This window comes from Notothenia rossii (genome assembly GCF_949606895.1).
Source record: "Notothenia rossii genome assembly, chromosome: 10".
Lineage (NCBI taxonomy): Eukaryota > Metazoa > Chordata > Actinopteri > Perciformes > Nototheniidae > Notothenia > Notothenia rossii.
The window spans coordinates 30,048,494-30,070,629 of NC_136908.1; the positions used below are offsets into that span (position 1 = coordinate 30,048,494).

The window sequence follows — 22,136 nt, forward strand, 5'->3', positions numbered from 1 at the left end:
CCTTTGTGTAACCGTGTGAGATGGCTGGAGCAAAACCTCGTGCAGGACCTCTGTCATGCTTAAACATTAACAGATTCCCTCTGACGAACTTACAAAAATCTTCTCTTTACTTTTCTACTCTTTTGTTCCTGTATTTAATATAATTTTCCCCTTGGAATATAATTAAGTACAATCCTTAGTTAATGACAAATACCATGAAATTCAAAACGCAATGCAACGGTATCAATCAGTTCTCAAAGACTATATTTAAATAGCAGCAAATCATTGTTTCTTATTTATTTCAATATATCTTCCACTTCAAATCACACCTTGATCTGTTAATTTTCTATGTATTTCACTCCAACTTCAGATCACTAGAGAAAAAAGCAAGCAGACACACTCCGGGCTGCTGCTGCTGCTCTCGAGAGGAAAAAGGGTGGGGGGAACTCTCACAGACAAATACTGACACCCCCTTCTCTCTCGCCTGCTGTAGCTCTCAGCCTCTCCTTTGGAAAAGGGGGGCTTCTTTCAACAATTAACACTTCTGCTATCCTTTTATTCAATTTTTCTGCTTGAACCCACTGTCCTCGTAAGCTCTTAACTCACGCTCCTCTCGTTAAAATTCTCCTTTCATTATGACTTCGTATCTATTCATCTGACTTAGGCTGTTTCTGTTACCAGTAAATATTCACAGACTTCATATCTATTGATCTGACTTACTGTCCTTGTTACCAGTAAATATTCACAACACACCAAAGGATATAGTGAGGCCCGGTCACTTCAGAATGACTTTCTGAAGTTTGCGTTACTCTCCTTTGGATCACTTATAACAAATAACTCATCTCCAGCCCTGTCGAGCTGTGGATTCGTTATTTTGGGTCAGTCTTATATGGAGACTTAATACAACCAACTGACTACTCTAGACAGTCTAACTGTGGGGACTCAAGACCGCCACTTACAAGCCCGGGACTTCAATACCCTTCTGGCCTGTCGGAACTTGATATCCGATTTTAACTGTGGGGACTCTTATACCTCCACTTCCAAGCCAGGGACTTTAATACCCTTCTGGCCTGCCGAAACTCGATATCCGGTTTTAACAACTAAAACACGCATTTGCATTGTTACTATAAAAAACACTGTAAACTTCGTCTGACAACCCTAAAATTTGGAATATGGTCAAATCACAGGTTTCAAATTAAATCGTGTCTGCTCACCTGGTAGCCTATTGTACAGAGCTCTGTTTGTAGTTGTCAGAAGAGGCCGAGATGTTTAGCCCTGGACTATTCCGTCCGCTTGCCACTGGTGGTCTCTTCCCCGAAAACACCCCACTCAGAAACGTCGGGTTTTTTGTTTTTCAACAGGCCCCCAGATCCCCCCATGTCGCCCGACGACTTCATGGTTATACAGAGATCCAAGGAAAGGCACGCGCACTAGAGGACGTGTCGGCTCATGCCCTAGCTTAGCATCATGACTGAGTCATAAGTGTGTAAAGGTGAAGTAGACAGAGTAATAAAGCTTGAAAGACAGAGACACGGAGGAGGGTAGCGGTGGTTACCGGCGGATGCCTCCTCTTGCAACAATGGCCGTATCTGTTTATGGCCCGTTTCCTTTCGTAATTCCCTGACGGGGGCTCGTACCGGAAGGGGTCGGAAAGAAAGATCAGGATGAAAAAGTGGGGAGAGAATGTGGTTTAGGTTTAGGCAAAGAGCCAGAGTGGTTAAGATGAAAGTAATAGGCCTGCTGATGTATATTTAAAAGGAATGAGAGGCATGGACCTAGTATTTATGGAAACCGGATGAAATAAATGATGAACAGCCATGGGGTGCTGTCTAATCAAAGATAAATCCCCTTCCCTTTATCCACCTGAGAGGCCTGAATTAAACTTTAAATCTAATTAAAATATGGACATAGTAGGCATGTAGAACTAGATAAGCTTATGATAAGCCAGCCTTGTCTACTTATTAAGGAAAAGTGGGAGGTTCTTTTTAATGAACAGTAGCTTCTCTGCTTTATCAGCCATAAGTCTGTTCCTCTTCTCATCAAACACATGAGAGGCAGCGCTGAACAGTCTCTCGCTGTCAGTGCTTGTGATTTGATCTTACTCTGCATATTTGTCCGGGTGTTTTGATTTCAAGTGGTGGAGTAATCCCGAAGTGGTGAAAGTCTTTGCAGTTACACCCCCTCGAGAAATGTCAGCTGAACACGTTTTACAAATCGCAATCCGCGCCTCTTTCTCTGATATTTTTAAATATCTCCAAGCGGCAGACATGTTGGCTGTGAGCCAGCCGCGAGCATGGTCGCGCGCCGGGCTTGTCGCCGCGTTTTGATTACGTCATCACAACAACACGTTAGTTTACCAACGTAACCCTGTTCTCTGACATTCGGTAATATTATTTTGGTGCTAGAACCCTTTCGGTCGAAAACCGAAAGGGCCTTTTTAACCATTTTTGGTCGATAATTTTCAGCGGCCGAATATTCGGTGCATCCCTACTAATTGTAAAGGGTAAAAGTATCCCCATAATTACACTGAACATGAGCAAAGGAGAGGTAAGCCTATAGGCTAGTCCAAATCACCAGTGCAGCTAGCATGTAGTCCTAATGTATTCATGCTAATGTAGCGCAAGCTACAATGCGGGGTGGGGTTTGCACAAGTATTATAGCTGACCATGATAATTAGACCCTCCAGAAAAACGCGGGCAAAAATCCTTGATTATGCGGGCTAAATTCCTTCATTATGCGGGCTAAAATCCTTGATTATGCGATTAAACATGCGGGGTTTTATGTGATTTTATGCGGTGAAACTGCGGGAAGTTGCGAAATATGCGGAAAGCTGCGAAATATGCTAAATATGCGGGAAAAAATTATAGATTTTTTTAAAATATTGGGCTGTCTTATTTATTCTCTCTCATACACAACCTGCCACTAACGTTAAACCCCTTTACTATGCAATTAAACACATTCAATGTTTATTTATTGTAAAAGCAATTGGGCTATTTTAATCTCACGCACACACACACACACACACACACACACACACACACTTCTCCGCCTCATTCTGTTTTCATTTACTCGTTCGTTATCTGCAGCTTCAATCTTGTAGCCTCGTTTCTTGTAGCCCTCGAACGGGTTTTGGAGGTTGATGCCTCGTGAACGTGAGTTGTTTGGCTTTGTTGTCCGCAGCAGCAGAAAGCATTTTCGAATGTTTGAATGAATCAAAGTGGGTCGTCACCGTCGATTTTCTCTTATGCTCCAACACACAGTTGCACGGGGTGCAGAATAGTTTCCCCCCACTTTTTGCCCGGTCTTTAGTAGAAATGTTCGTCGGTAAATGAGATGGATTAGATATTTTCATCTTGGTGTTTTCTCTATCGTGTGAGCTCCACACGTTCACTCTATACAGTGTTGTTTACATTCTGTGATGCGTGAGTTGATGACGTCACGTCAAGACGAGTTAACTTTTTTTCCCCTCAACTTTGTGTGGAAAAATGCGGGGATTATGCGGCCTTTTGATAAAAATGCGGCCTTTTAGAAATCTGCGCCATTTTGCTGATTATGCAGTAAATTCTGCGATCGCAGAATCGCGTTTTTCTGGAGGGTCTAGATCAGGGGTCGGCAACCTTTTTGATATGAAGTGCCATTTAAAAAAAAAAATGTTATCAGCGTGCCAACGATCGAGAATTATCAACGGGGGGGGGGGGGGGGTTGAGGAGCTTCACGCTCGTCAACTATCAGCAGGAAGGCGGGGGAGCCTCGCTGCGGGAAAGCAGTGTGTGGACCTGTCAGCATACTTGCCAACCTTTAGACCTCAGAAATCGGGAGCATTTCAAAATGCAAAATTGGGGGGGGGGGGGGGGTGGTGCTAGTGGATCGCTGGAGCTGTTAGATTAACATTAACATGCTTATTGTAGTTGTAAATACACTGACTTGCGGCCTGTAGCACCGTCCTTGATGGAGCATATGTGTGGGCTGGACCTGTATTTTACAGGAAAGGAGTGAGCAGAGAGTAGAGCAGTTGTCGATTCTTGTTCTGTTTTCTGTGAATATCTGCCTCACCCTCTCAGACTTTGAGTTGCGCGCGCTACTAAAGAGACGTGTTACCATGGAAACCAAACAATGGTGTCGCTGTATTAAAGTCCGAGGGGAAACAGTCGTGTGTAAATCTGATTTTGTCAGAAATCGGGAGAAATGCGGGAGAAATATGACCCCGGGAGGAAACCGGGAGAGGGCAATGAAATCGGGAGTCTCCCGCGAAAATCGGGAGGGTTGACAAGTATGCCTGTCAGCGCAACTTACATGATGCCAAATTTAACATACACATTTAAATAATTGGTTTAAATGGCATAATAATAAGGACGATCGTCCGTTCTGTGATTCTCCAGAACACACAAGTTATGATATTAGGGTCATGCAGAGTGAGATGAGATCACTGTCCCTTTAAGAGAGAGAGAGAGGAGTGCGGCTTGTGCATGTGTGTTTGTGAATGGTAGAGTGACAGTGATGGAACGTGTGTATGTTTCTGGAAGTGAAACGGGAAAGCAGAAAAACAGAGGTCTGTGATGTATTTTGTGAAACAGAAGAACAGCTAAATAAATGCAACGTCCTCCCAAGAAGAGCTCGCCTCTCTCCAGTCATTTAAGCTAAAGTGGGTTATTGAACCTGAAGCTTGTTGCTTCTGCCCTCCTCGACTACGGTCTGGGAGCCGACAGGAAAGTTCAACACACAGATGGCCAGTCCGCCCCTTTGTAGCATATTATTTCAATGAGAGATGAGCACTGGGCTTTCAACTAAATAAACACAGCCACGCAAAAACTGCGTCATTTGTACAGCTCCTTATGGGTACTGAAATTAGTGAAGTGCTTTCCTCCGTGGTGAAACGATCAGCACTGCCCCACGGAGGAAAGCGGCAGAAAGTCACCCGGAGATAAAGAGAGTGGGGCTGCGTTGCGTGCATGGCTTCCTTCTGCAGGTAACGGGGAGACGCGCTCTGGCGGCGGTCTCGCGTTCAGGATCCGAAAATTAATTTAAATATTTTGCACACTTATTCCACTTATTCCTAGTGTGCCACTGGTTACGGTGCCGCGTGCCAATGGTGGCACGCGTGCCAGGGGTTGCCGACCCCTGGTCTAGATAATGATAGCTACATGCTACCAATGGCTTACAATGCATAGGAATGTACATTTACTTAGTTAATATGATGCTAACATCGCCTAACAGTTAGCACAAGTGGGAATTATGTGGAAAACAATTAGGATTTGCCGTTTTAAAAGCAGCTCAACAATTAAACTTAACATGATTAAAGTGTAGACAAGCCTGTATTGGACAAAATACATCACCAGTGATGTTAGAATACATAATGAGGGAATATGTTGTGGAGGTACGGTGTTCAGCCCTTAGCAAGCAAAAGTATGCTAGCTGACCATTTTAATGATAGCTACATGCTACCAATAGCTTACAATGCATATGAATGTACATTTACAATAAGCTAATGATGCTAATATTGGCTACCAGTTAGCAACATTTGAAAACGTGTGAAAAGGATTAGGTAACACTCATTTTAAAGTGTAAAAGTATCCCGATAATTACACTGAACATGAGCAAAGGAGAGGTAAGCCTATAGGCTAGTCCAAATCACCAGTGCAGCTAGCATGTAGTCCTAATGTATTCATGCTAATGTAGAGCAAGCGACAATGCTGGGTGGGGTTTGCACAAGTATTATAGCTGAACATGATAATGATAGTTACATGCTACCAATAGATTACAATGCATAGGAATGTACATTTACTTAGTTAATATGATGCTAACATCGCCTACAAGTTAGCACAGGTGGGAATTATGTGGAAAACAATTAGGATTTTCCGCTTTAAAAGCAGCTCAACCATTAAACTTAACATGGTTAAAGTGTAGACAAGCCTGTATTGGACAAACCACATCACCAGTGAAGTTAGAATACATAATGAGGGAATATGTTGTGGAGGTACGGTGTTCATCCCTTAGCTAGGAAAAAAGTATGCTAGCTGACCATTATAATGATAGCTACATGCTACCAATAGCTTACAATGCATATGAATGTACATTTGCAATAAGCTAATGATGCTAATATTGGCTACCAGTTAGCAACATTTGAAAATGTGTGAAAAGGATTAAGTAAAAATAATTTTAAAGTGTAAAAGTATCCCCATAATTACACTGAACATGAGCAAAGGAGAGGTAAGCCTATAGGCTAGTCCAAATCACCAGTCCAGCTAGCATGTAGTCCTAATGTATTCATGCTAATGTAGCGCAAGCTACAATGCTGGGTGGAATTATTATAGCTGACCATGATAATGATAGCTACATGCTACCAATAGCTTACAATGCATAGGAATGTACATTTACTTAGTTAATATGATGCTAACATCGCCTACCGGTTAGCACAGGTGGGAATTATGTGGAAAACAATTAGGATTTTCCGTTTTAAAAGCAGCTCAACAATTAAACTTAACATGATTAGTGTAGACACGCCTGTATTGGACAAACCACATCACCAGTGAAGTTAGAATACATAATGAGGGAATAAGTTGTGGAGGTATGGTGTTCATCCCTTAGCTAGCAAAAGTATGCTAGCTGACCATGATAGCTACATGCTACGAATAGCTTAAAATGCATATGAATGTACATTTACAATAAGCGAATGAAGCTAATATTGGCTACCAGTTAGCAATATTTGAAAAAAATGGAAAACTATTAAGTAACACTAATTTTAAAGTGTAAAAGTATCCCCATAATTACACTGAACATGCGCAAAGGAGAGGTAAGCCAGCCTATAGGCTAGTCCAAATCACCAGTGCAGCTAGCATGTAGTTCTAATGTATTCATGCTAATGTAGCGCAAGCTACAATGCTGGGTGGGGTTTGCACAAGTATTATAGCTGACCATGATAATGATAGATTAACAAATCACATCTGTGTGCCATATATAACTTATAATTTTGCATATACTTTATATACTTATTACATTGCTGTTAACAGTTTATTTATTTGCAATACTCTCTAGATGTAATCTACAATTAAGATTATATTACTTAATCTAATTTGTGTTTGTTTATATTAAAGGTGGGGTAGGTAAATTTGAGAAACCGGCTAGAGATACACTTTTTGTTATTTTCCATGGAATGCTCTTAACATCCCGATAGCAATGAATATCTTAAGTGCTTTGACAAAAAATCCATAACAAAATGTCATCTGTGGAAGCCGTAGTACTGTAAAAAGCACGACCAATCATTTTAGCCGGCCCGGCTAAAATAACTGGATGGCCTTCCTGCCTGTCAGCCTTCCATCTGTGCACAAACTTATCTCTCGCCCTCATTGTTCATGTGCGCGTTCGTGTTTGTTGGAGGAGGGGCTCTGTCTTAATGATGAGAGAGGATGGATATGTGACCTGCTCCATCGAAATCAGTCGCATTAACCCGAAGACACATTTTGAGTTGTATACACTGCTGGAAAGAGGAGATTCCTAGCTTTCTAATGATATCAGGATTGTTTTTGTACTCCAAATATTAAGCGAAATATGTCACATTATATAATGACTGTCACCGAGTCATCATTTTGAGAAAAAGGCCTTTAAAGTTTTCTCTTCTCTGGAATCCATCGATCTGATTGGTTATTAGCAAATGATCAAAATACTACGGAGGGAATATATTTTCGTTTGGATTACTGGTCTGGGAGAAGCTCACGAGTGTGTGTGTGTATACGTGTGTGTGTGTTTGTGTAATTTTGCGTTTGTGTGTATTGCGTTCCCAGGGAAAACCCTCACGAGAAACACCGGCTGTTGTTATGTCTGCTGTGACGTTACATTAATCCGTTCTCCGCTTGTATTTATGCCGTTACAAGCTTCAAAGCTGTATTTATCATCTGAATTTGCCGAAACAAGTTTAATATTCTGAAAGCCAAGACTTTGTTTAATTGAAATCAGATGAAAACAAACTGTAACGGATCCTGCCGTGTTATTTATGATTACTCTACGCTTACATTCATAATGTCAGCCGGAGGGAGGGGGGGCGGCGCTGCGGAAGAGCAGATTGCCTGTCCTCTTCCCTTTATAAGCTTAAAGAATGTATTTATTGTGTGAGTTTGGAAATAGAAGTTTCACATTCTGAAATCCAAGACTTTGTTTGTTTAAAATCAAACAAAACACCCGAACCCCGAAAAAATAGTTTTTTACGCAAATCCACGTTTATTTTGAAATGAGCCGTTGCGACTTCCGACTGATTTCGATAGAGCGGGTCACATATATTCTTACCGCTACTTTGTGATTAGAGGAAAATACTAAATTGAATTAAAATAGTAATTGTTAAACACATTGTTTATTTCATTTACTGAGGTTTAACCATTATTTACAACATGTATACATGGAGTGGAATAATAGGATATCTTTAGGGGGTCACATGTTGCTGGACCTGGAGGTGCTGACCTGGGGTCAGTGGGACATCATCTGGGCTGGTTTAGGGGAAGAAGGAGAATATAATTAAGCAATAGCTTACGACAGGCCGTGGTATATAATAATAATAATAATGCATTTTATTTATATAGCGCTTTTCACGACTCAAAGACGCTTTACAATATGAGGGAGGGTAGACAAACAAGGACAGGCAAACAAGTAAGTATAGTAAAATAAATAAAAAGGCAGTCAAGAGGAAATTGATTGAGAGGAGGGGGGCTTATGGGTAGGCAGAGTTGAAAAGATGTGTTTTGAGGCGGGACTGAAAGACTGTGAGGGACTCAGAGTCACGGAGATCTTGGGGGAGGGAATTCCAGAGCCTAGGAGCTGCCACTGAGAAGGCTCTGTCCCCAAAGCTGCAGAGTGTGGATGTGGGAATGGATAGGAGTCCGGCTGCGGTGGATCTGAGGGACCGTGGGGGTTGATAAGGAGTGAGAAGGTTTGTGAGTTAAGGGGGGGCGAAATGGTGGAGTGCTTTGTAGGTGAGGACCATCATTTTGTAATTGATGCGATGGGAGACAGGAAGCCAGTGGAGCTCTTTGAGGACTGGGCTGATGTGATGCCATGATTTGGTATGTGTGAGGAGACGTGCAGCTGCATTTTGAACCCGTTGGAGTCTGTTGAGGGATGTAGTGCTGATGCCGTAAAGAAGTGAGTTGCAGTAGTCAAGGCGGGAGGAAATGAAGGCATGGATTAGTCGTTCGGCTGCGGGGCGGGTGAGAGAGGGTAGGATTTTTGCAATATTGCGGAGGTGGAAAAATGAGGTTTTCACTGTTTGGCGGATGTGAGGTTCGAGGGAGAGGGTGGGGTCAAAGATTACGCCAAGGTTGCGTGCCTGATTGGAGGGGGAAACAATGGTGCCATCGATGGTGAGTGTTATGTTAGTGACCTTGCTGAGGGTGGATTTGGAGCCAATTAGGAGGAGTTCTGTTTTGTTGCTGTTCAGTTTGAGGAGGTTATGTTGCATCCAAGTTTTAATAGCTGTCAGACAGGAATCGATGTGGGTAAGGGGTGGGTTATGGAGGGATTTGGTGCTGAGGTAGATCTGAGTGTCATCAGCATAGCAGTGGAAGTCCAGGTTGAAGTGGCGGAGTATCTGACCGAGGGGCAGGATGTAAATGATGAAGAGGAGGGGTCCAAGTACTGATCCTTGAGGAACACCTTGGGTGACTGAAGCTGTGGCAGAGGAGTGGTTGGGGAGGGAGATGAAGTGGGATCGTTCAGTGAGGTAGGACTGGAGCCATCTGAGTGCAATACCTTCAATACCAATGTCCCTGAGTCGGGTGAGCAGGATGTTGTGGCTCACGGTATCGAAGGCTGCACTCAGGTCGAGGAGGATGAGAATATTGAGGGAACCAGTGTCAGCAGAGGTGAGGAGGTCATTGAGGACTTTGACGAGTGCAGTTTCTGTACTGTGGTGAGGGCGAAATCCAGACTGAAGGGGTTCATAAAGCTGGTTGGTTTGGAGATGGCAGTGAATTTGTTTAGCTACAATGCGTTCAAGAGTTTTTGAGAGGAATGGTAGGTTGGAGATGGGGCGGTAATTAGTGAGGGAGGAGGGATCAAGACCAGGTTTTTTGAGGATTGGAGTAACGGCAGCAGTTTTGAAGGCAGAGGGGACGGTTCCATGGGACAGCGAGGAGTTGAAAAGGTTAGCAAGATAGGGGCAGAGGACGGGGAGGCAGGACTTCAGGAGAGGAGTGGGTAGAGGGTCAAGGGAGCAGGTTGTGGGATTTGAGGAACCGATCAGATGGAGTATTTCAATTGGGGTAACGAGGTTGAACTGGGAAAGGTGGCGCTGGGGAGGAGGAGTCAGGAGGTCAAGGGAGATGGGGGGAGAAATGGTAGCGGTGGAGGTTGGGGGAGATGCTTGTATATCAGATGGAGCTGAGAAGGAGTGGTTAATGGTGTTAATTTTGTCTGCAAAAAACTGGAGGAATGAGCTGCAAGTAGCGGAAGTAGAAGAAGGGAGGTTATCAGCACGAGGTTTGAAGAGCTTGTTAACTGTGGAGAAGAGGGTCCTGGGGTTACGGGAGGGGTCAGTGAAGATGTTGGAGAGGTAGGCAGATTTAGCGGCAATAAGAGCATCTCTGTATGCATTGAGATGGAGTTTGTAGCTTATGTAATGGACTGTGAGGGATGATTTCTTTGAAAGACGTTCAAGTTGGCGGCCTCGCTGCTTCATTTTACGCAGTGCGGGTGTGAACCAGGGTGAGGAGGTCTTGAAAGTAACAGTTTTATTTTTGAGGGGGGCTAAAGTGTTGAGGGAGGTGAGTAGGGTGGAGTTGAGGTGGTTGAGCAGATCGTCAGGTGAGCTGAGGGTTGCGTCCAGGGGGAGATTAGACGATAGCAGTTCAGAGAGATGGTTATGGTCAATGGAATGTAGATTACGGAAGGTGATGTTTCTGGGTGGGCAGGGGTTTCGGGTGGGGGGGGCAATGTTGAATTGTATGAGTTTGTGGTCGGAGAGGGGAAATGGGCAAGGGTGGAGGTCAATCACCGGGAGGTTGGTAGAGCAGAAGAGATCAAGAATGTGTCCTTTCTCATGGGTGGGGAAGGTGACATGTTGGGTGATAGAGAAATTGTCCAGTAGGGTTGTGAATTCGGATGCCAGCTTGCAGGTGGGTGAGTCAATGTGAATGTTGAGGTCACCAAGTAGTAACAGACGTTGAGAGAGGGATGAGGCAAGTGTGAGGAACTCAGTGAAATCGGAGAGGAAGGAGGGATGAGGTTTAGGAGGCCGGTAGATGAGGATGACTGTCAGTGAGGGAGGGGCTTTGAAGGCAATGAATTCAAAGGATGATACTGAGGGGAGGGTTAGTTCTGTGATCTGGATGTTCTGATTGTGGATTACAGCAAGGCCGCCACCACGGCGGGAGGGGCGGGGTTTAGTGATGTATTTAAAGCCAGGGGGGGATGTTTGGTTGAGGGAGAAGAAGTCATCGGGCTGTTGCCAGGTTTCGGTGAGCAGAAGGAAATCAAGGGATTTTTCCAAGATTATTTCATGGAGGATGAGGGCTTTCTTGTTGAGTGATCGGATGTTAAGGAGGGCAATATTAGTTGAGTGGGAGGGGCGTGGTATGGTCACAGGCTGAAGAGGTGAGAGGTTGTCCAGGTTGACAGTGCGGGGAGGAATGTGAGATGGGGGGGAGGAGCGGAGAGGAGGTGGAAGGAAGTGTGTTATTATCAGTTTTTTTTTTAGCTGTGATATAATGAGCATATATCACGGCCTGAAGTGAGCTATTGCTTTTATAAAACGGTTACCAACTGTGGCACTGCTCAATCCACTCATCCATACTATAGTAAGACCCCCCCGGAGGTCGAAGTTAATCTTAAATGTTTCCATTTTATGCTTTGTAAGTTTGTTTCGTAACGGAAGAAATTTTAATATATTTATAAAACTGACAAGTCAAATCAAGCAATCTGATTGGTCGATAGCGTTTTTGCGGACCTCTTTGATTACAGATTTGAAAACATCGTTGCTTGCTTTAAAAGTAGCACAATTCATTATGTTAAACCTTCAAAAGTATCTAGATATCCCTGCCCTAATGCTAAAGGAACTGCACACTGAATATGTTTTGCCGTTTGATGTCTATGTCCAGACCGCTGCGTAAAAAAGGAGGGCTTCTGCCCCGTTACTTCTCCGCTGCTTTCTTGTTCCAGTATGAAAAGCAAACTGCATGCAGTTTGCTTTTCAGCCCAACGGTATACTGTTTTTCTCAGAGGCGGAGGGATACTGACTTGTTGTGAAAAGTAACTTACAATTCTACCCGTGGTATACGCTCAGTATATCACGGCTAAGAACCAATCAGATTGCTTGATTTGACTTGTCCGTTTTATAAACTGTTATAATCACAGCTATTAAGATTAGAAAACTAATATTGTTGAGACTCAATCTATACAACATGCTGTTGTTCATTTAAAAAAAACATATTGTTTTATTGGTATTGGTATATGAAATAATATGATTAAATGACATCAGCTATATATAATGTACTTGTTAACTTGCTCATGTAACATTACTGGGGGCTAAAGGAACAGCTTGATCGTATTTACCTGGCCATGGTCCACTTTATTCCATCGCCGACGGTGATCTCCGAAAAATGTTTAAAGTAAAAAAGTAAAAGTAAAGTTTCTGGATCATTTTCCGCTGAGTTAGCTTGTAAGCTCATTTGCTATCAGGCTGCTGGAGCAGCGCAACAGTAGTGATCCGTAGGCTAGACCGTCTCATTTCTACGTGGGCTGCATCCTTCGTGGACCGCGTAGGCTGCGTCCTCCGAAAGATGCAGCCCCTGAATTGAGACACGGCCTAGCCTATACCTTTTGGTCACTGGTGTATCATTATATCAATACTTTTGGGGACTTTTCACAAACACCTTTCCCAAACCTAATCGGGGACGTCCATCCAAGTCAAACCTATGGTCACTGGTGTATCATTCTATCAATACTTTTGGGGAATTTTCACACACACCTTTCCCAAACCTAATCGGGGACGTCCATCCAAGTCAAACCTTTGGTCACTGGTGTATCATTCCATCAATACTTTTAGGGACATTTTACATACACCTTACCCAAACCTAATCGGGGACGTCCAACCAAGTCAAACCTTTGGTCACTGGTGTATCATTCTATCAATACTTTTGGGGACATTTCACACACACCTTACCCAAACCTAGTCGGGGACGTCCAACCAAGTCAAACCTTTGGTCACTGGTGTATCATTCCATCAATACTTTTGGGGACTTTTCACACACACCTTACTCAAAGCTAATTGGGGACGTTCACCCAAGTGGAGCCTTTCTTCACTAGTACATCAATGCCTTTAGGGTTGACTAACAGACTATTTGGGGGAACTCCCCACCACAGTAAATCGTCTTACCAATGAGGCTCAGTCATTTGCATTGAAGGGTACGATTCGAAACCAAAGGAGTTAGTGAAAACCATAAATTATTCCTCCTTTTTTCTGTCGCCCAATGAGCATGCCGTCCGATATGAGTAAAGAAGCGCAAGTATTGGATATGTGGTCTGCTTTACATTGCTTTCTTTCCATAATTTCATAAGCAAAGTAGATCTTCTGGCATAATAGTAGATTCTGCACTATTGCTTTTAGAAAACTTCTGATATTAATGTTCAGTGTTTGGCTGCTCTCACCTTAAATTAACATTTGTAGACATATTATCATATTTTCATTTAATTTAGTTTCTGATTAAAAGGAGAGTATCTGTGGGTATAGCCAACACACCAGATTATGTAACTGCCTAAGGGTAAATAGTTTGCCAAATCGTTTTTCATACAAAGATCAACTGCACCTCACCTGAATGCAAACCCTTGAATGAGCAAAATACATGATCACAAAAAGAGAAGTTTAATGTGGTGCTGTAGTGCTGTTGCGATACTGTAAATATGGAGAAACAAATCAAATACAGATGCTTCCGTGCACAAGGCCTGACTTAAATGCGAGGTACTTTACAGTCACATGATCTCAACCCAAGGTAGGATTTGCATGTATAGTAGCTGACCATGATAATGATAGCTAGATGCTACCAATAGCTTGCAATGCATAGTAATGTACATTTACTTGGTTAATGATGCCAACATCACCTTTATCTAGCACAGGAGGGAGTTAAGTGGAAAAAATAAGAAAAGCAGCTCAACAATTACACTAAACATGATTAAAGTGTATACAAGCCTGTATTGGTCAAACCACATCACCAGTGAATTTATTATTTAAGCACGCTGTAGTGCAAGCTACATTAGCAGCCATCATTATGGCTTTATTATCAGGCTTAATGTGGGCTACCTATAGGGCCCTGGACACACAGAAAATATGAAAAACATCACTTTTGGGGACCCCGCAATCCCTCACACTACCACTAGGGGTGATGTAGAGTTATACACAGATTGAGTGGGGGGGTGGAGTGGTGAGCACACACACACACACAGATAATCTGAAAAAAGTCCCTTTTAGGGACAGTTGATATTTTAAGGCCAAAATACATTTTGGAGTATTTTGAATACATTCACAATGAAATCTAATTGGGGACGGTGGTTTTGGTCCCCAAAGGGAAAGGCGTCCCCAAATGACTGGTGTGTGAGCTGATGAAAGTCCAATTTGAGCATAAGTAAACACACACACACAGTTGAAAAAATATGTATATACATAAATACAGTACCCTTTATGGATATTTCGATATGAGGATGAATGTCCTTTTCATGTTGGGATTCACTCAACTCAGGTAGGTCGTAGGTCGCTGTTAGGTCACACCAGAAAGATAACAATTGTGATTTCCATGTCAACCTTTAGGTGGCGCCTCTGTTTCTGGTATGTAGTGTATACATGTTTATATACATTACAGGCACATATGTCCTAAGAGTGGGTTAAATATTCAGAGCTGAGGAGAGTTTGTCTGACAATGGTAAACCAGATTAACACTTCTCTGTATTCTTTTTTGTAATGCAATTGTTTGTTTCCTTGGCCAAGCCTTCCAATTAAAATCATCCAGAATCATAAGACATCAGTACCAGTGTTCAAGCATTTAGTTTGAAGTCAATGCTCAACTAAAGAGTTTCCATTCCCTGATGACAGAGTCCATATCCATCTGTGTCTGTGCCCTCAGGCGAGGACTTCCTGGTTCCTGCAGGCCGGACCCTGCTGCTCCCCTGCAGCGACTCCTCCAAACGCAAGAAGAGGTGGTCCCAGCGGAGGGAGGGGGGGCGGTGGTTGACCCTGCTCACGCTGTTCAGGAACGGCACAGTGAGAGCAGAGAGGAGCCGGATCAGCCTGAGGAACGAGGCCCTGCAGATCCAGGACCTGCAGCCAGAGGACTCCGGAGAGTTCCAGTGTAACGGGAAGCTGCAGGCCAGACTCTCCGTCCTCACAGGTGGTCCTATGGCTGGAATTAAAAAACTTAATTTAAACAATGCAATCTTTTCTGAAAAACTAACATAAACAAAATAAAGAAGACCCCAGTGTGCTTCTACGGTTCCACTGATAATTGTATTTATTACATTTATTATCAAAGAGGGTATTTATTTACCTCAGCTCCAGAAGGTACCATGGTTTTATTTGAAGCATGGCGTACTGGGGCTCTTTTATGTGTTGTTTTATTGATCAGCTCCTGCATGTACTTACGGTTTTTTCTTAGTGCATCAGGTTGTTCAGCTCAACACTTCCTGTTTCAATTTCAAATTAAAAGCCAGTGGATAGAAATCCCTTCATTTCATAAATTAAGATTTTTATGAGAATAATTAACTACCATTGTGTCACACATTGGAATGCTTATTCAATACCTAGTGTAATGCTGTAGATTATTAGCTTATGCAGGGTAAAGAAATGTAAAAAAGAAAAAAGGGACAATAGTTCCAGTAATTGCATTCTATGGTTTGGTTGCACCACCAAGATGTTTTGTTATTTTTATTATAAAATCATTGTTTAGCTTTAAATCAACAGAGAAATTAAATCCCCAGTTAAACTTTTATATGGTTGCCTTTTTTAAATGAATTAAGCTAAGTCCATGTTGCTCCATTTATTAACAAGTTTATTTTAAACGAGAAAAAAAAGAAATCTCTCCCGTTACATGAGTAACGTTGGACTTACTAACATACATTTCAGCTAAACAAGGTATGTCTTTTCTGATTATCAGTGCAGCCTGAGCCGACCATCCTCCAGCCAACCACCAGAACAACTGCAACAGCTGTCGTCATGGAAACAGGTAGGATAACTTTACCACACACAAAATTATTGCCATTATTTTTTTGCTTATTTTAAATGTATTTATTTACAACCTATACCTGGCTTTATATATATAATAGATAATGTTAGCTATTATAACAAAAATCCTTATACTTTACTTTACTAGATAACCTATTTCTAAATAAAACATCATCACAATGGTTAGTTTTATTTTTTCTTCCAAGTATCATAAAAATATGTAATATGCATATCCACAATGGATCAGAAGAACTGGACTAGTATACTCCAAATCAGGTAATTTAGTTTAATTCCTTTTAATTTAATTGTATCTGGAGTTTATTATTTCGTAAGTGACTCACATTCTTAAAAAAAAAAGCTGTTTCAAAAGGATATAAACTATATTTAATTGTTTTAACTAAGTTTGGAGTTGTGTTTCTGTTCTATTAATCAGAGGAGGTTAAAATAAAGAAGAAGGAGAAGAAGACACCTGTGAATGGTGAGTCAGCACACTCCCTGCTGAGTCATGCAGAGTGTACAGATGTGGATGTTTGGGTGTTTGTTGAGCAGATGTTCTGTGTGTTCTCTTAGCCCTGCTGATGGTTGCCGTGGCAGTGATGGGGTTAATGATCCTCCTCATGGCCGGGGTCTGTGTTCTACTGACCGGCATGAGGTGCAGGAGGAGAAGGAAACACAGATGTGCGGGTATCTGATTGGCAGAGAGCCCCACATGTCATTGTGTCTGACCATCCCATAGTCTCTGCAGCTGAAACACATCCCCACAGCGACACGCTTCCACCAAGCTTCCCTGTATGGGGATGGCACTGTGCATGGTTCTCTAGGCTGTGGTAATGTGTAATCAGATTACATGTGTCTGTAACGCAGTAATGTAAGGTGTTACTGTTGATAATAGCAGTAAATACATTACATTTACTACGCACAAAATAACGAGAGGACAGAAAAATAAATCAAACTTCCCTTTTCGCGAGTCGATGAAGAGAATATTCTGCATTTGTTCGGTCGCGATTGGTTAATTCCGAGAACATTTTTAGTGAATGAAGGATATAATTAAGGATGGTCAAGTATAACCAGAGCTAAAGAAGATCATGAAGGAAGCATTGAAGCTCCTTCCATAACGTATAGAGAATTCAGACAGTTCTTACAGTATCATGGCTGACATTTAGGTACTTCCAGGTGATTTCACTGTTAGAAACCTTCCTAACCTTGGCTTCATATGACCAAAGTTCTTTGTTTCTTACGGTCTTTGAGGTCTTTTTTTCAAAACCTACAATGCAGCAACATTTCTTAGTTGGCTGCCCCTGATCATGCGAAACACAATCCTGTCTTTGAGATCTGCCGTCAGCTCCTTCCATAGCCGCGTTCACACTGCGTACTTTGCAGTACTTAGTCCCGGCACTTAGTGCCCCGGCACTTATTACCCCAGGGCACTAAGTACCAATCGCGTTCACACCGGAGTACTTATCCCTGAGGGAAGATTACGCAAATGAGCCGCTGACGTCACTTCGTCTCTTTCTGCTTTGGGTTTACTGGCAGGCTGCAAACAACTTCACGGCGTATACTGCCACCCGGAATCCCCGGCCGGAAGTCCCCGGAGTTGGGGACTGGCTTCAGTAGAAGCTGCTGGGACTCCCAGCAGCTTCTACTGAAGCCTTCCGGGTAAATTGCCAGAACGCTGACACCTCCTCATCTCCACCGCTCCCATGTTTTCTTTTGTGTTGCCATAAGTTAGTCTCTCTGCGTTTGTGCGCTGGGCGAATGCTAATGCTAATAATGCTAATGCGAGGATAATAAAATGGCGGCTCTGCAAAACATTTCAGAGTTTTACGGGGCGTGGTTTGCAATTCGCCCAGCCAATCAGAACTGGGGCACTTTTCCCCCCCAGGAAAGTACCATCTCTCAGCAGGCACTAAAAATGGGGGTAAAAGTTCCCGGCACTCAGTACTCTTTTTGGTGTGAAGGCGACATAAGGGGTACTAACAGAATTAAACGCGAAAAGTACGGGGGAAAGTATGGGGAAAAGTACTCGCGGCTTATGTCACGGCTTTACTTTAGTTCTGAGACCTTTTATAATAAGGTGTGTGCCTTTCCTAATCCAATCAGTTCAATTGACCACATGGGGTCTCTGATCAAGGTGATGCAACAGTCCAACAACAATTGATTGATAGGAGACACCTGAAATTTGAAAATGATGAAGATCTCTGATCACTTCACACACTTTTGAAAATGGTTTATCTCACTGTTTAAATTAGATCGAGGGAGCAAGAAACCTCCATCATCAAAACAAAACGTAACATTTCAGTTGGGTGTGTTAAATGTTGAAGTGAACCCTGACCCTATAATCAGCATGTTTCTTTATTCTTTTCATAACATTTGAGAAGCGTATTCATTGTAAACAAACTTCCGCCATCTTTATGTCCATCTTCATCTCTTGTCTCTGTTTGCAGCCCAGAGTCAGGAAGACACAGAGCTGCAGCCGTGGAATACGTCCAACACACAGACTGGTACCACACCTTTTCTACTGTTTCATTCATTAGTCAGGTGTGTTCTCCCCTCACTATACACGCCTGTATCATTTCAGAGTGTCAGGACTCTGAGAGCCCGTCTCCGCAGGAGGAGTCGATCCATTACGCCTCTCTGGGCCGACCGAACTGGAGAGGGGGACCCAGCAGGACTCCAGCAGACCAAAACCAGGACCACGTCATCTACTCTGCTGTCGTCACCAGACCAGCTGCTAAACAGAAAGCTTCTCTGCTGCTCCGTGCACTCTAACATATCCAGTCTAATGAAAGGTTAAAGGGGCCCTATTGGGCCCTTTCCTGTAGTGTGTTCTATAGAGTGGCGAAGTGCATCCCCTTCCGGTGGACCTCCATGGGACCTTATTTCAGAAAAATTATGTATTGAAGTCAATGGAGAGAGGACGATCCCGTTTGAATTGTGCCACGAATTACACGTGTTTGTCAATTTAAAAGATAATTTGCAAGTAAAAAAAAAAGAAAATGTGTCGTAAAACTGTGAAGTAACACATTTTTTTGTGTGAAACGCTCAATGAACTACATATCTGGCCTCGCACAACAACACACGTCACCAAGATGGCCGTCACTACAAATACAGTGTCTACCCTCACTATCACCACAATGAAACACATCCTGAAGAATGTCATGCAAAGCTGCCTGCCTGTCTTCCTTTGATTCTCTCTGAACTGCCTGATCTTTTTAATGTTTAATTTCAACCATTTGTCCAGATAGCATGAAGTAGAAAAGATCGCCGATGCTAATGTAGCATTAGCGTTAGCATTTCTCCCCCGGGCTTAAATTGTGTGAATGATCACACCGGTGTGACAGTACTCTTCAAAGGGTTCACGAAATATGACTAGGGGAGAAGGGGGTAAGTTGAGCCAGTGGGTAAATTGAACCACCCCCTGTAACCAGGCAATGCCTTATAGTTGTAATCACATGAACAGAAATTATGTAAGCTCCACCCATTTCTCATTGCCTGTGGAAAAAAAGATGCTCATTGTGGTCTGGTAAGTAAACATTTTTACAAAAAAACGTTTTTTGCTTGTCAAAGTAAATTTTCTAGATGTCAGCTATATCGGCTGTCATGTCAAAAAAAAAATATCTAGGTTTCAACACAAATATTGTATATGTTGATGCGTTGGCAGCGTATTAAACCATGTGAATCATTAAGCTAAAGATGACTCTGAATTGTAATGCTAGGCTATTTTTTCTAAAATGGTGGCTATGGGGTAAAGTGAACCATGGGCCTTGGGGTAAGTTGAGCCAGTTTTTCAATGGAGAAATGAATGAAAGTAGGCCAAGTTGATAATAAGAGCTAATTGTAGGCTACATTTAAAGTTGCATTTACCCTGTGTTTGATTGGTAAGATGTATGAAATTGTATCACCATTTGTATGATTACTTTTCCTTTTAACATGTTAAAAAAAATCAATCAATTAAATCGAAATTTATATTAAAAATATTAGAAAAACTAAACTTGTATTTGGTTTGTTATTTATTGTTTATAGTTACCTTTAAGATTTGTTGTAGGTATGCCCAGGTTTGAACAGGTATGCCCAGGTTTGAACAGTGGTTCAATTTACCCCCTGACCTGGATCAACTTACCCCTAACCCGGGGCAAGTTGAGCCACAAGACCACTTTTTTTTTAGAAGTAATATTTTCACTGCCCTTGATCAAATATTCATTCTTATCATTGCCATTGATATGAGACATCCTGAATTATAATTGTGTGTTTTCATTTTTACTATGTGTCATTTCTCCTTGCTTAGAGCAGGGGTTCCCAAAGTGGGAGTCGCGACCCCCCGGGGGATCGCGAGACCCCGAGTGGGGGTCGCGAGATGATTACAAAATTCAAATGAAAAAAACTAAATAAAAAATTATTATTAATAATAACGTTTGCATAGACATTTTCAGGGGCGGACTAGCCATCTGTATAATTTCCCCGCAGCGAGGCTCCCCCTTTGCCAATCCACTAACGCAGTGTTTCTTAAACTTTTTCATACCAAGTACACTTAACCAATAAAAAACACTCATGGACCACCTAACTCCACAAATATCCCAAAACAATAGGCCTGCTTACCCATTCCAACAGTATATAACAAATTACAGCCTAATAATGACAGCTTAACCTTCTCCATATCGCCTCGTTCACACATTAAATCAACAATACAAATACAACTACAGATTGTATAAGCATTTAGTTCAAATGCGATTTAAAATCCTCTCAGGTTTTACACCTCTTATTATGAAATGTAGACTACATTTATTATGTAGTATTATTTTAAACACGAGTTTATGTCAGAGCCAACAGACTCACAGATTGTTGGCTACTGAGAGATATGCAAAATACACCGCATGTAGTACGACACAAACCTCCGCTATGGATTTTCAAAACAAAATACAATAAAACTATGGTCGCAGGCCCAAGTTTAACTCTCTGAGGCCTGCATGGTCTGTCTACAAAACAAAAATAAAAAAACGTTTATGCAGCCCCAACAACAGCCTCTGATCATCAACAGACTTCATGCAATGCTTCATCAGATGCATATATTGGATAATAATCTCTATCTCACTCCTAACACATCTAAATCTACTTTCAGCATGGATAAATGTTCATAAAATACATCCAGTGTTCTATATGCTTCTTGAAATCCTAAAAAACACACAATTTTTCTAGAACAGATTACAAGTCGCCTGAAAATGGAACAAACAAGTGGCAACATGCTTGACGGAGGTGTTGCGCTGGGCTATATCATGCAATCGAAAGTGAAGCTTAAAGAGCATCTTGCAGGTTTTTATTTATTCTACATTTATGCTTTGCTTGAAAATTAAAATTAAAAAAGTGAATGCAGGATTTGATATGTTTTACGAGACATAAGGGCAGGAATTCAGAGGGAAAGGAGCAATTTTGAGCTCTTCTCTTAAAAACGGCTTTTTTTAAGGTCATACGTCAAACGCGTCATATTACATCACGCAGGGGACACATCTCCGCTCTCTGACCGCGGGTATAGTAGAGTTGCGTTGAGTAGAGCGGTTGTGTTTTAAGGAGCTGGTATTTTTCGGTAGTTTTACATTGTATTTCACCATTTGTAATCATGGTGCAGTATTGTGTTTGTGCAGGTTGCACAAATACCAGGACATCGAGTCCACAGTAAAAAGGACCGGAGCTAGTGTTCGTTCCTGGGTGCGTTGTGCATCCACCTCCCTGCAGCACATACTCTCCACAGCTTTATCAGGAAACCGTATTACTTCTATCTCCCCCCCCCCCCCCATCCCTCTGTGTTTAGATGAAAATAAAACAAAAACTGTCCAGTATCAAAGACTCATTTCACTTCAGGGTGATAGCAGGACACCCCATGTCGTCACTCAGAAAGAATCAGGACATTCTGATGTACAGTTTCAAAATAAAAGACCTTTGAAGTCTCATATATGAGCTATCATCCCTGTCCCCAAAG

The 22,136-nt window shown here is 42.2% G+C and overlaps 1 protein-coding gene across 1 annotated transcript in view; it reads left to right on the plus strand.

Moving 5' to 3' along the window:
- LOC307022744 (uncharacterized protein) overlaps nucleotides 1-20,156 on the plus strand; it is a gene marked incomplete at its 5' end in the record, with an annotated part of 97,258 nt that extends 77,102 nt beyond the window's left edge. The window contains 6 exons of the mRNA XM_079655636.1: nucleotides 15,072-15,335; nucleotides 16,098-16,166; nucleotides 16,599-16,643; nucleotides 16,736-16,849; nucleotides 18,610-18,666; nucleotides 18,744-20,156. Of these exons, the coding sequence (XP_079511762.1) occupies nucleotides 15,072-15,335; nucleotides 16,098-16,166; nucleotides 16,599-16,643; nucleotides 16,736-16,849; nucleotides 18,610-18,666; nucleotides 18,744-18,934 (740 nt within the window). The 3' untranslated portion in view covers nucleotides 18,935-20,156. The remainder of the gene's footprint in view (nucleotides 1-15,071; nucleotides 15,336-16,097; nucleotides 16,167-16,598; nucleotides 16,644-16,735; nucleotides 16,850-18,609; nucleotides 18,667-18,743) is intronic.
- Nucleotides 20,157-22,136: the final 1,980 nt, after the last annotated feature.